The following is a 14747-nucleotide window of genomic DNA, read 5'->3' as shown; positions in this document are numbered from 1 at the left end:
GAATAGAGGAACTCTGCACATACACTTTTTGCCGGCTTGGAATTATTATTATTTTCATCCTACTTCTTCTTCTTCTTCTTCATCCTCATCCTCTTCTTCTTCTTCTGAGGATGAGGATGAAGAAGAAGAAGAAGAAGTAGGATGAAAATAAGATTAATTCCAAGCTGGCAAAAAGTGTATGTGCAGAGCTCCTCTAAGTGTATCTGCAGAATAGAGGAACTCTGCACATACACTTTTTGCCGGCTTGGAATTATTCTTATTTTCATCCTACTTCTTCTTCTTCATCCTCATCCTCAGAAGAAGAGGATGATGATGAGGATGAAGAAGAAGAAGAAGTAGGATGAAAATAAGAATAATTCCAAGCCGGCAAAAAGTGTATGTGCAGAGTTCCTCTATTTCTGACAGTTCTCTGACAGCTTCTTCACATGTACAGCGGTTGAAACATCTGTATCCTAAATGGAAACTAATAGATACAAATTGTATCTATTAGTTTCCATTTAGGATACAGATGTTTCAACCGCTGTACATGTGAAGAAGCTGTCAGAGAACTGTCAGAAATAGAGGAACTCTGCACATACACTTTTTGCCGGCTTGGAATTATTCTTATTTTCATCCTACTTCTTCTTCTTCTTCATCCTCATCCTCTTCTTCTGAGGATGAGGATGAGGATGAAGAAGAAGAAGAAGAAGTAGGATGAAAATAAGAATAATTCCAAGCCGGCAAAAAGTGTATGTGCAGAGTTCCTCTATTTCTGACAGTTCTCTGACAGCTTCTTCACATGTACAGCGGTTGAAACATCTGTATCCTAAATGGAAACTAATAGATACAATGTTTCAACCGCTAAACATGTGTTCCTTCTGTCAGAGAACTGTCAGAAATAGCGGAGCTCACTGCAGGGACACTTTTGCCGGCTGATCGGGAAATATTCGATTCGCGCACCCGAAGTAGGCAAAATTTCGGATTCAACGCGAATCGAATATTTCCTGAAATTCGACTCGAATTCCGGTTCGCCTGGTTCGATTCGCTCATCTCTAATCACCCATCCAAGATCAAGTTTCTGGGCATAAGGAGCATCATCTGGACCGTTGCATAACTCTCTTATTTTATGAACTCTAGGAATGTGTCTCCCTAGAAGAATCAAGATCTTCGCATCCTTGCTAAGTGTAGGAATGCATTTAGCAATGTGGCTCAAATGAGGGTGATGATGTGCAACCTCAGGTGTGGGGATCTCTTCTCTGTTGTTCGGTAGTTGATCACATTCGATTAGAGTAGGAAGAGGAAACTCTATGTTCTCATATTCTGATGCCACTATAAAGCCATGGGCCCTTCTTCCAGAAGTATTGACTCTTCCTGCGCATGTCTGCAAGGTATAGGACCAGGCCTCTCCATGAATGTTGAATAAGTCAAAGAATTCTGTACTTGCCAACGAACGATTGCTCTGATCGTCGAGTATGGCATACATTTTTATGGCATTTTGTGGACATCCTTCAGGAAAAACCCTTACAAGACATATCTTGCTGCAAGACTTGCTATGAAGCCCTTCTCCACACACCTCTGTACATCTTGTGGTTACGGGGTTGGCATGTTGCTCGGTTCTCTCCCCGCCATCATCTGAGGTGGTCTTGGGGTTGCTGCCGGGTGTAGGTTTCCCTTTGAACAGGTCTGAATGAAGAGCGTCCACATGCCTCGCACTGTTGCACAGGGAACATCTGATGGCGATCTTACAGTCTCTAGCGAAATGATCAGAAGATGCACAACACTTGAAACAGATATTATGTTCTTTGAGAAATATCTTGCGTTCTTCAATAGGCTTGTCCTTAAATGCACGACATTTGGAGAGAGAATGTGGCGCATTATGAATGGGACACTGTTGATCAAGCTTGCTTGCCTTGGTATCTTGTAATTTAGTGTCTGTAGCCAAGACGTTGGATGTGATAGCGGTCTTCCTCACGACAATAGGATGCCTTAAGTCCTTGAATTTACTGTTGGTGGCAATACCCTTTGAAGTAGTTGAAGGAAAGATGGTTGTATCTGGATACAGGAAGCTTGGGTCATTCTTGGTTCTTGCGATCTTCCTGACGAACTCTGCAAAATAGGAAAAGGGGGGAAAAGAAACATGGTGTTCATATTTATACTTTGATCCTACGCTAGTCCACTTTCCCTGGAGATGACTAGGCAACTTTGCTACAATAGGATTTACGCCCTGAGCAGTGTCTAAATAGCTAAGACCTGGCAAACTAGGATCTGACTTAGCAATTTCAAGTTCATGAAGGAGGTCACCTAACTCTCTAAGCCTATGATTGTCCTTAACAGAAATCTTAGGAAAGTCCTTTAGTCTCTGGAATAAGGCAGATTCAATGACTTCGGGGCTCCCATAGTCTTGTTCCAGACGTTCCCAGGCAGCATTGAGGCCTGCTTCAAAGTTATAAATGTAGACAGATTTAAGTCTCTTTTACTTGTTCTGAAGATTGACGCCCCAACCACCTTATTAGTAAGTCAAGTTCTGCTTGAGGTTCAATGTCCAAGTTCTTGGTTACCGCCTTAAATGTAGATCTCCAACTCCTATAGTTCTCTGGGTGATCGTCGAATCTAGACAGTCCAGTAGTAATTAACTCTCGCCGAATCATGTACTTGCTGAACTCTGCAATATCAACCCTTTCAGTTTTTACATCCACAGGTGATACTGATGGTGCACCATCTTGAATCATGGTTGGTATCTGATGCTGGCTGATAGGTGGAGAGAAAGGTATTGCAGATGGGTTCAATCCAGGTAAGGGTCTGGTGTCTGAAGATCTCTGTGCGTTTCAAGTTGAAGTTAACTGTATTACAGGAGGTATAGAGTTCACTCTGTTGTCTTCTGTTGTGCCCTTGTAATCTCTATTCACATATGTTTGTGGTGGCACATGAGCTGGATAGGTTGGTACACTTAATTTTGTGGCACATGGTAGTTGTGGAGTGTCTCTGTTGGAAGGTGCGTCTGGTTGATCAGCTTGCTTTGACGACATGTTGCCTTCTGATTGACTTGCTGGATGATTATGGGAAGAATCTCCACCTGTAGGTGGAACTGTATCATTGTGGTTCTGGGTTAAGACAAACTGTAGGGTCCTTTCAACAGGGTCTTGACAAGCAGCCAAGCTGGGACAATATGCTCCTTCTTCTTCTAAAAGGGCTTGTTCCAAGACGGATAATTCTGCTAAGGCTACTTCCTTTTCTCTATTTTTCTGAAGGATTTCTAGCTGAGCCTCTGATTCTGCTTGTATTCTTGCTTGAATGCGTTTAGCTTCTGCTTCGAAGGCTGCTTCCTTGCTTTTAGCTTCTGCCTTGAAGGCTGCTTCCTTGCATTTAGCTTCTGCTTCCTTGCATTTAGCTTCTGCCTTGAAGGCTGCTTCTCTTTCAGAACAGGTGGCTTGAACCTGGGCTACTGCAACCTTTTGGCGGGCTTTGAGTATTTGGTCGCTCAGTGTTGACCTTACAGAGCAGGACCGCAATGACTTAGAAGATGATTTATGATATGAGCGGGCAGATCTATTTGATTTTCCTGAGTGTCTGGAAGAAGCAGATATACAGGATGTAATTTCATGTAGTTGTGCTAATCTACCCTCTATCTGTGTCTTTGCTTCAAGATAAGTGGTATGTCTCTGCTGGTCAGTAGAAATAAAGTTCTTTAATTCTATTGAAGCTCCCTCTTCATTGGAATGTGACAAAAGGGAAGAGTACTTTTCAGAAAGTCTTTTATAATTCTCAAATGCCTTCTTAACCCTTGAGAGGGCAGTGTTCAATTGCTCAGAATTGTTGCTAGTTTCATTACTGGCTGTTATACAACTTAAAGTTTTCTTCCATAATGCAGTCAGGTTACTGTATGTCTCTTCCTTACTTGCATCATAAGCCTCCCTTGCCTTCAAAGATGGATGAGGGGCTCTAACAGGACGGGCAGAATGCAGCATGGTTTCTGTTTTATCTTGATTACATGCAGGTGACTCATAAGAGGGATCTCTGTCAGACATAATGACAAGTGCTGTAGTTTTAGAATCTTGTTGGAAATCTGCAGAAGCTCAGTTCTGTAGGTAGTTACTTTTATTTGCAAGCAGGCTGAGCTGGGGAGCTGAATATCTATTGCAATGAGGCAGCTAGAGCAGCAGCCTGGCTCACACTGGATGCTTCACTCAGTGCACAGACAAGATTACTGTTCTTCATACAGGAGAATGGTTACTCACAGTTCTGAAGCTGCAGAGATGGCTGTGTTATGAATTCTCATGGAGATTTACTGGAAATTTACTGTTCTGTCTTGGCATCGGTTGTACTTGTGGCGAGATTCGTTTAGACCCAGTCTGTCAGAATGTGTGTGCAGCAAGTTGAATGATCGCCTTAACAGATAGTTTACTCAATGAATAACAACTTCAGAGGTATTTTCCAATGCTTCTTTATGCTTCAAGGTAACAAAGGTGTGAACATAAAGGTGTTTTCATAGGTAAATTTCCAGTGATGTACATAGCCTCCTCACTCTACTGCATCTTGATAACCACTAAACTAAAATGGTGTTACAACAGGAAATGAAGGGTGGAAGCAACCAACTAGTCAGAAACAGCAGGGGTGTGTGGATGATACCAAATAACATTATAATATAACATGTAAATAACAACTGCTAAACAGTAAAGCTGCGTGGCAGCACAAAGGCTTTGTTAAAAAATGGGCTGCCCCTTCTGTGAATCCGGCAGTATTCCTTCTTAACAAAGCCTTAACCATCCCTGTGGATGATGCGTCTGTGTTTAAGGATCCTGCTGACAAGCACTTGAAGACTCTTTAAAAATGTTTGCTGTCTCTGGCAGACCTGGCATTGCAGCCTGTCCTGGCCTTGACCTTAGTCTGCCAATGTCTAGCTGAATTAATGAAGGCCATCAAAAGGGATCTAATTACTATGGAAGTTGATTCCTTAATTACACTGTTCAACAAATTTTTATTATTTGCCAGTTTTGGAAACAAAAGGATCCATTTATTAATGAATTTCACATTCTGAGTTCAAATATAACAATGAAATTTGTCAATTGGCTCTAGTTTTTCTGTAAACGGAAAGTTTTCTACTATAGGCGTAATGACTACATAATGCACAATAATTATATAGATAGATGTCTTTCCACAAATATAAAGCAAGTGATATTGACTACATAACAAAGCCTAAATGGCATAATATATTGCATAGGATTACCAAGAAAAATTATAGCCATAAGCTAAGTTGAATATGATAAGATCGCTCAATTCCACTTGTGTAATGAGGTGTGGTTCAGTGGGTGTGGATGGAAGAAAGTCTGGGTCATGTGAGGTTGACGGTTGATGACTACACGCTTCAGGTTCTTCCTCACTTGACTCAACCATGAAGGATTCTGGTGCTTTAGGAATTGGTAGCCCCTCTCCATGAGGAACTGGACGTATTGCCGATGGAATATTTGGATAGTGCACAGATAACTTTTTCTTCTTATTTAGCCCTTTTACAATTGGAGGCACCATACAAAAGTAACAATTACTAACATGATCTGTTGTCTCTCTCCAAATCATTGGCACAGCGAAAGGCATAGATGCCTTTTTTCCATTCAACCATTGCTCCAGTGCCGTCCCACAAGAATTGCAGCATATATGTGGTGCCCAGCTCTTGTCCTGGTCTCCTATCTTGCAGCCAAAATACAAGTTGTAGGCTTTCTTAATCATTCCTGTTATCCTCCTTTTTTGTGAGATAAAAGTTATTTCACCGCAGATATAGCAGAAATTATCTGCTTTATTCACACAAGTTCGAGGCATTACTGAGTAGCCTATATAAGCATAAAACGAAATGTAAAGACGCTGTCGAACTACAATCAGCTACAGATACTGCAGCTTTTATGCAGTGAAGTGATGCAATTAAAGGCTAATATTGCATCATCTCAGTATACATGCAATTTTCTATTGGTCACCAGTATCAATTGCGCAATATGCAGCTGAAGTTGCATCATAATTTTGAATGGCTTACGTCATTAGATGGGTGAATATATCATGGAAACTAGAGCCAATCAACATTTTTTAGGGTCATTTTCGTTTTCAGCACCCCAAAATTATGTAAGATTAGCTAATTTTATGCCCAAAACTTTTTACCTGTTGAACAGTGTTATAAAGCATTTGAAGCTGCATGCACACTAGCATTTTTTTTAAACTCCTAGAAGCTGTTATGAGCTTTTTTTTCTACTCCTAGAAGCTAATAGTGTTATTCTATGTGTACATTCACACTTCTTTATGCTAGAAGCATTTTTCAAGCTTTAACATTTAGGAGCCGAAAACATTTTTTGTAGAGTTTTCGGGAGCATTTTCCTGTCAAAAAAATGTACTGTAAAAATCCCAAAGCCTCAGATAAATCTTTTTTATAATGAAAAGCCGTTGGAAAGTGGGGTAATGTCTGTTAGCCCTTGCGGATATTTGGGCAACCAGCATTTTAGATGCTTGGATGCTGGAGGTGGTTCCAGGGGTTACAAGATAACTTCCCCTCCCTGGTTCATTTCTTACAACCTGCTTGTGTCATGGCACAGATAAGCAGATTTGTATACAGCCCTAGTGGGTCTTTTGAAGCAGGGGGTCACTGCCCCAGTCGCTGTTGTAGTAAATATACCTGTGACACAACGGTTCTACAGGTTCCCAAACCAAAAGGAACTTTTGGCCCATCTTGGATCTCAGGGCCTTAAATGTCCTAATTTGGGCCCAGAAATTCTGTATGGTGTCTTTCATAGCCACCCCCCATTATGTAAACTTCCTAGAGTCTGTACACATTTCCCATTTTTCCATCCTATCAGCGATTCCTTTGGTTTGCTGTGGTTCTCCACTTCCAGTTTGTAGCTCTGTCAGTTCATCTATCTTCTGTACCAAAGGTGTTTACCAAGGTTTTGGCTTCTATGCTAACTTCACTGCACTCTCAAGGCATTCTCATTGTAGGATATCTGGACAACTTCCTTTTGCAGGAACAGTCAGCACAGATTCTGGTGGGCAAAATAACTTTGAGCATCCAGACCTTGTAGAGGTTTGGATGGGTCTTGAACCTTCAGGAGTCAATACTGGAACCAACGAATGACTTGGAAAATCTAGGCCTTATCCTAGGCACAGCTCAAGTAAGAGTTTTTCTTCCCAAGGGGAAACCATAAACTCTCCACTTCCAAGCTCAGACTCGTCAGTTGCAGAACCAGAAATTTCACTGTGACAAGAGGTACAAAGGCGTTTCACAGTGTGCGCTCCTCTGTGACTCCATGGGATCTGAACTTTTTCTTGGCACTCCAGAGACAGCCGTTTGAACAGATCAGGGATATTTTCTTTGTCACGGTCATTCACAAGGTTGAGTTTCTGGTTGCCATCACTTCTGGGAGGAGAGTATCTGAGTTGGTGGCATACTACATGAAACTGCCTTATTGCAGGAGAAAACTTTTACATTACATGTTAGTTAGCTGTCAGGTTACAAGACTGCTGCATGATTCAAAAGACTGTAACATTAGAGAGATACTTTTTGAAAGAGGCAATCAGTGTTGTAAGAGTGCTGTAATGTTACAAGTGAATATTAAAGATTAATCACAAGTTAAAGGACATTCCTGTGAGGTAAGGGGAAGCAAAACTGTTTCCATATTACAAGAATCTTAGGATGATTTTTATTAAATGACCCTCTTCGCATAAAAATGGCACTTTATTAAATGGTAGTTTCTCCTGCCAACCCTTGTGTCAATAAAAGCTGCTGTAGTGACGTGGAAATTGGTGGGAGGAAACACTGAGCTCAAGGGAGAACCAGGAGATCAACAATTGCTCTTCAAGGGAGTGACATTTAGTGGCATTGTCAATGAGAAAGTTAAGAATTTTGGCAATTTAATTTTCAAAATGGGGTTATTTTAAGGGGTTCTTAATAAATTTGAAAATTTGTTATCACCAATCAGAATACATTTTGTGAATTGTTGCTGTGACTGCTGCACTTAACAATTTTGTAACTAAGATTTTCTTATCAAATTAAGCTACTATATATGAGGCCATTGCACTATTATTGCTTGCCTAAAGCCAGCCATAGACAGATGGAATTTCGATCCATGTATGGGCTATCAATCAAATTCGGTACAACCAGCCTGTCAGGTTTTTTTTTTTAGTTTGATCACTACTGAAGGCTGTATATCATTGTATTCTGGTGGCTGGGAAACTTCACACTGTCAGAATACAATAGCTCCGCAGGAGTGATTCCCCAATCAACACTGAACCCAAGGTTGAAGGAAAGAAAAGTGGTTAATATACTATATGGCCTACCTAAAAGGAGCACAAGCGAATCTTGCCTGTATACTCTGCATGTTAAGTAAGGCTTCAGTAGACCTCTGCCCATTCGTATTGGACTTAATAATGTTTTTTTGTTCGCTCATCTGTGCCATTATCAAATTGGAAAATCTGTGTATGAGGACAAGTGCTTCTAACAATTAGAGGTGCTATTCAGTTACTTGGGGCATTTAATCAGAATGTGGATTGAGCTGTTTATGACCACCCTAAGTTGAAATTGAGACCATTGTCCTTGAGAAATAATCAGATGTGTCAGTTTGATGCTATCATGTTAAAACCGAAACGTAACTTTTAAAATATAGAGTTTGTAATTGTTCAGTGGGTTTAAAATAATTGTCATAGCTGGTCTTTGGTATAATGCCATCATAGCTTTCCAGAAAAATCTCAATTACTATAGAGTCTTAGTAATTGTATGTTTTTTGGATGCTTATGTTTGTTATTACTTAAATGATCTGTGACACAGCTCTCTATCACAGTCCTGATATGTGTAGTAGCTTAAATACTCTTGTTGTGGGAAAAGTGTAAATTTATTCTGATGCAACATTTTCCTTGGAATTGGTTATTATTCTACATTGTATCATGGTCAGCTTTAGGCCTCATGCACTCTGGGAGTACATGATGCTCTAGCATTTAGCTGTGGCTAGAGGGCCCCATCCATGCTGCCGGCAGCTTGTAAAACTTTTAGAGTCTGACAGCTGCTGTGGCTGAATGAGGCTGGGTAGTGCACATAGCTGTACTTCCATTTAAAGTGGAACTTCACTCTCTCAGTCAACATTGACTATTTTTAATCCTTATGCTGCTAGCATAGGATATAAACAATAATATGCTCAGTAATAAATAATAATAAGCCTTTCCCTTAATCTGTGAATAAATAAAGTCCCGTGAAACAATCAAAAATTCTTATAAAAATCATATAATCCTTAGAGAAATAAATCCATAAATCCAAGTGTCCAAAAAATTGTGTGTCCAAAAATTATGTTCAAATCCTCAGCCTCTTGTAGCAACTTGATTTACCTCAAAAACAAAAACATAAAAACCACATAGTGCATTATCCTTAATAAATAAAAATTATATAAGACTCCTCCAGTGATATTCCACCCAAGTGAAAAAGTGTAAACATAAGGATATATAAAATATATATATATATATATATATATATATATATATATATATAAACACATGTGCAAATACACAATGTGTAGTGCAAAACTGTGTAAGTGAATCACTCTTTTTGTGCTCCAAACACACGACAGAGTACACTTCTACTAGAGTAAGGAATAAATACCCTTACCAATGTTCCAAAACAACTTTTGCCTTAGAAACAAACATCAAGAAGACTGTATGATGGGATGAATTTTTCCTCCTGCCAGTATCCTCGAATTTCACTTCCACCTCCTAACACCATGTGGATCCATCCACACTAGTGTTTCAGACCATTCTCCGTCATATCCGCCATCCACATACCCAAATATAGAACAGAATATAGTGTAATACCGCCACACACTAAATTTCAAAAGCTTTAATGGTACTGCTTACAGTGTTAAAATCTTGCTTAACGCATGGTATATATGGAAAACCTTTTTGCCGTCACCAGTCAAGGAGAGTCCAACCGCCTGTAACAGTCCGTATTCCCCTCTCCAAGATGGCCGCCACTTCACTTCCGGTTTCTCGTTTGCGTCTGACGTCACTTCCCTCTTAGCATAGGATATTCTTTTTACTTGTTTTAATTTTTGTTTTTTTTCAGTGACTTCCTGGTTTCCATGCCTAGACAAAAAGATGTCATATGTCCCAGGAGTCTTCAGGAGGGGAGGAGGGACTTTCCAGAAATGCTAGAAGGGTGTTTTTCAAAATGATTTTTGAATTGAATAGTGTTTTTGGTTTGTCCTGTTTAGATGCAGTGTAGTTCCTCTTTAAGGCAGTATGGGGTTTATTTACTAAAGCTGGAGAAGTCAAAATCAGGCTCACTTCTGCAGAAGAACCAATCAGCTTCCAGGTTTTATTGCCATAGCTTAATTGAACAAGCTGAAGTTAGAAGCTGATTGGTTTCTCTGCAGAAGTGAGCCTGATTTTGCACTCTCCAGCTTTAATACATAAACCCCTATGTGTCTGTGTTCTGGGCAGTCATTCTGAGGTCCATACTGCCCTAATTAAAAGTATAATTGAGTACACCGCCCAGTCCTGTCCAGCCACACCAGCTGTCGAACTCTGATAGAGCTTGACAGGCTGCCAGCAGTGGGGCTGGATGGTGTGCCTGTGTCCTCCAGCAGCAGCTTAACACCAGAGTCACATGCATTGGGTCTTGGATGTGATTTCAGCAGCTCCAGAAGACTCTGAGATATAACTCATGTCACTTTCCCCTTTGCTTCATCCCCAACAGCTATATAAAAGATTAGGCAGGGAGATGAGGGGTGGACTTGCTGCTGGGGTAAGAATTAGAAGCTGCTCAAAGAGTAGAGGGTTGTAACATGCAAGAAGGAAAGGGGGTATGCTAGAGAAATGACATTCCTGATGTAGTGAAATTTGCTAGTGAGTTAAGAGTCACATTGCAAGTTAATAAAAAATTTTTTATGGAAAATAAAACTGCTTCAGGTAAGCATTCACAATAATTTTTTTTTCTTTGCTTTTACCTTTTTAGTTTTTTAAATTGATAGCATCTCATTAAAGTGCTTTGATAAAATGTTTATTTCAGTGGGACATTTAGGAAAATCTAACAGTGCATTTTCCAAAAAAGTAAATCCTTGAAAAGTCATCATTCTTTAACCACTTACGTTCCAGAAGATTTTACCCTCTTCAGGACCAGGCCATTTTTTGCTGTTCGGCACTGCGCTACTTTAACAGGCAATTGCGCGGTCATGCAACACTATACCCAAATGAAATTTCTATCATGTTTTTCACACAAAAAGAGCTTTCTTTTGGTGGTATTTGATCACCACTAGGTTTTTTATTATATAAACGACACAAAACTAAAATATTGAAAAAAAAAATACTTTTTAATTTCTGCTATAAAACAGATTCAATAAAAACATTTTAAAAATCAAATTTCTTCATAAACTTAGATCAAAATGTATTTGATGAAAAAAAATCCCAGTAAGTGTATATTAATTGGTTTGTGTGAAAGTCCTAGCACCGACAAAAATAGTATACACTATATTGCCAAAAGTATTGGGACACCCCTCCAAATCATTGGATTCAGGTGTTCGTTTGCTCCATGGTCACAGGTGTATAAAATCAAGCATCTAGGCATGCAGACTGCTTCTACAAACATTTGTTAAAGAATGGGTTGCTCTCAGGAGCTCAGTGAATTCAAGCTTGGTACCATGATAGGTTTCCACCATTGAAATAAGTCCATCTGTAAAATTTCCTTGCTACTAAATATTCTACGGTCAACTGTTAGTGGTGTTAGAACAAACTGGAAGCAACTGGGAACAATAGCAACTCAGCTACGACTCAGACACACTCCTAAACCTTAGTGGACAGCCTTTCTAGAAGAGTTGAAGCTGTTATAGCTGCAAAGGGTGGGCCAATTCAATATTGAACCCTACGGACTAAGACTGGGATGCCATTAAAGTTCATGTGCATGTAAAGGCAGGCATCCCAATACTTTTTGCAATATAGTGTATATGCTAGATTTTTTTTATACTGGTAATGACAGCGATCAGTGACTTATGTCTGTGATAGTGCGGTGGACAATTTGACATTAACTGCCACTTTGTGGGAACTGACTAACTGCCACTGACATCTCCAGTGACACTAATACAATGATCAGTGCTAATAATATACACTGTCACTGTACTAATGACACTGGCTAAGATGGGGTTAAAATCTTGGGGAAATCAAGGGGTTAACTGTGTGCCTAATAATGTGAAATGTGTGTAATATTTGCTGCTTTTTTTACTACCAGTTGATTTGTTCATTTTCTCTGCAGGGAAAAGAATCAAAGCGATATTTCCCTTTGTATAGATTTCTGTGTTGTTTGTGATTTGACGCCGTAGATCAACAGGTCCCGGCCATGAATCATTGGCCAGGATCTGATGACAAACTCCCACTGTGTCAAATCACAGGGAAGTAGGCAGATGGGGGCACATGCTCGCACCCGAAACCTGGAGACAGGCAGCGACGTACAGGTACGTCACTGTGCCTGTAGGAGTTGCCCCGCTACAGTATATGTACTGCGGTAGGTCAACAAGCGGTTAATAGTGTCTCTAAACCCAAACATTTTAAATATTGCAGCTTACCAGTTCGTAGATGTGGTGGCTGCATCCATTTTCATTTTTAATGCTAAAAACATTGTCCGCATGTACAGAAAATGTTTTATTAATCTTGCCAGAAATGTAGTGTCCTTATCACTTCATGTGAGCTGAAAGGAAAGCTCAGAGAACATTATCTTTATTGTGTAAATTATTAACCCACTGTCACAGAGATGAACAAAGGCAGACATCTAACAATCATGGCTGCCTCCATAGATACAGTGGGAAAAAATATGTAGCCATGAAGGGAAGTGTGTAATTCACAGGTCTACCAGGTGAAAATAAAGGGCAAAAAAAGCCTCAAAAAAGATAATTAATGCAGTCACTACACGTGATTTCTAGGCCAGTCTGGACTTCTCTTTGATTGGCCATAGTAACAAAGTTTTCTGAAATAGAAAAAAAAAATTCTGGTGGTTGCTTACACATGGCCCAATAAAAATAAGCAATTCAACAAATTTTGGTATCGTTTGCGTTTTTATTTTGGCATCACTTGTGTCAAGATCCCAATGGCTTCTGTGACTAACGCTAGGACAATTAAGACACATTATCTATCGTCTTCTTGGACATGCTTGCAATGTGGTTCCCTACTGTTTTTATAGAAGGATAGCCCAGAAATCTGGTAGGTGTGCTTTAACCACTCCATCTGACTAAAGGATTTTGCTTATATTTTTATCAAGAGTTATCTGCATAATTTATATACTGAAAAGTGAGCATGGTTTTTTTTGTGTTTTCCCCAAGGTTTACCAAGAACTTGTCTCCAGAACAGATCAATCTTAGCACATTGCGGGGAGAAGGACACCTGACAGATTTGGAGCTTGATGAAGAGGCTCTCCAGAACATGCTGGATTTACCCACATGGCTGGCCATCACACGCGTGTACTGTAATCGTGCTGCAATTCGGGTAAGGGGGGATCACATGGCACTAAGAAAACTCAAAAGGTGCGTTGGGGCAGTATGAAGAACACTGATCATTCTACCCAAGTCAAAATGTTTGTAATATTCCTTGAGAATAATTGTATCTTCATAAAAAATATGATGATTGGGCTATGTGGACATTAACTAAGTGCATTTTCTCTCACAGATACAGTGGACTAAACTGAAAACTCATCCAATATGTCTGGTAAGTAGACATTTAAATAAATGCTTTGTTGGAAAATTTCTTGATAAATGTGGAAAATCCTTAACATTGTAAGCTCTCTCAAGCAGGGCCTTCCTAACCCTCTTGTGTTGAACTATATTGTACCTGTAATATCAATTTTTATTTTGTAATGCACTGTGAAGACTGGTGAGAGTATCTAAATCCTATTTAATAATAATAAAGTTGCTGTTATATTTACTTATGCTTAATCATTGGTTATGCTCAATCTCCAATTACCTACCCTTGGGTAATATTTTCATATTTCAGACAGGTCTATGGCTTGCCAAGTCTATATATCATTTACCCCCCAGAACCATTGGATTTAGCATTAATCACAAGTGTGATTGTGTATAGGTGGGTGTTAAAGTACAGTCAACTAGGGCATACACAGCCATTCATTAAAAGGTCATTCTACCAAAAAGTAATATTTTATTTATAAATTGAGCTTAGTCAAATGACTTAAATATTCCCTCTTTCTGCCATAATATCAACTCTGTTCCTGTGCACCTTGCATGTTCCAGGCTCCTCTGGTTACATTTGCCATGCAATAAAAACTATCCAATAGAAAGAGTGGGACCCCTTCATAATGGCCACAGTAAATGCATTTTCCCATGTAGCGTAAAGACTCTGCTTATTTCTAATGTCCCAGATGCCCTAGTGCAGCGTACAGCTGCCCATAAACTTGAGTGGGTGAAGTCAACTGCACACAGCCATTTGTGTAAAGTAGTGAATGCATGCAGATGTAATGTGCTGAATGCACCTAAAGTATGTTAGGTGCATTATGTTTGTTCGCGTGTGCTACTTGATGCAAATAGCCTTGCGTAGCTGCTAACAGCCTCCTTAATCTATTCATGTCTGTGGGCGGCTTTAAGCTGCTCTAGGGCATCTGGGACAACAAAAATATGCAGTGTCTTTATGCTGCATGGGAAAATGTGCTTATGTGCATGTAGCCTTAGGGGTGCCCACCTACTGCATCCTTGGAATGGTGCACTGAAGGCTTTCTCTTAGTTACATACAGTACATAATTGGTAAGGCTTAACAACGGCACTAGT

General features: G+C 39.8%; 1 protein-coding gene across 2 annotated transcripts in view; it reads left to right on the top strand.

Annotated features, from left to right (window-relative positions):
* Positions 1-14747, top strand: part of BLTP3A (bridge-like lipid transfer protein family member 3A) — a 98838-nt gene that overhangs the window by 29173 nt on the left and 54918 nt on the right. For both annotated transcript variants that reach the window (XM_089677558.1, XM_089677557.1), the window contains exons 2-3: positions 13296-13458; positions 13639-13677. In XM_089677558.1, the coding sequence (XP_089533684.1) occupies positions 13296-13458; positions 13639-13677 (202 nt within the window). The remainder of the gene's footprint in view (positions 1-13295; positions 13459-13638; positions 13678-14747) is intronic.

The sequence above is a fragment of the Staurois parvus genome, unplaced genomic scaffold (assembly GCF_062004578.1).
Source record: "Staurois parvus isolate SC_StPar_1 unplaced genomic scaffold, SC_StPar_1.0 ptg000188l, whole genome shotgun sequence".
NCBI lineage: Eukaryota > Metazoa > Chordata > Amphibia > Anura > Ranidae > Staurois > Staurois parvus.
Note: the sequence above shows the minus strand (reverse complement) of the source record. Positions and strands in the feature narration are given on the sequence as shown.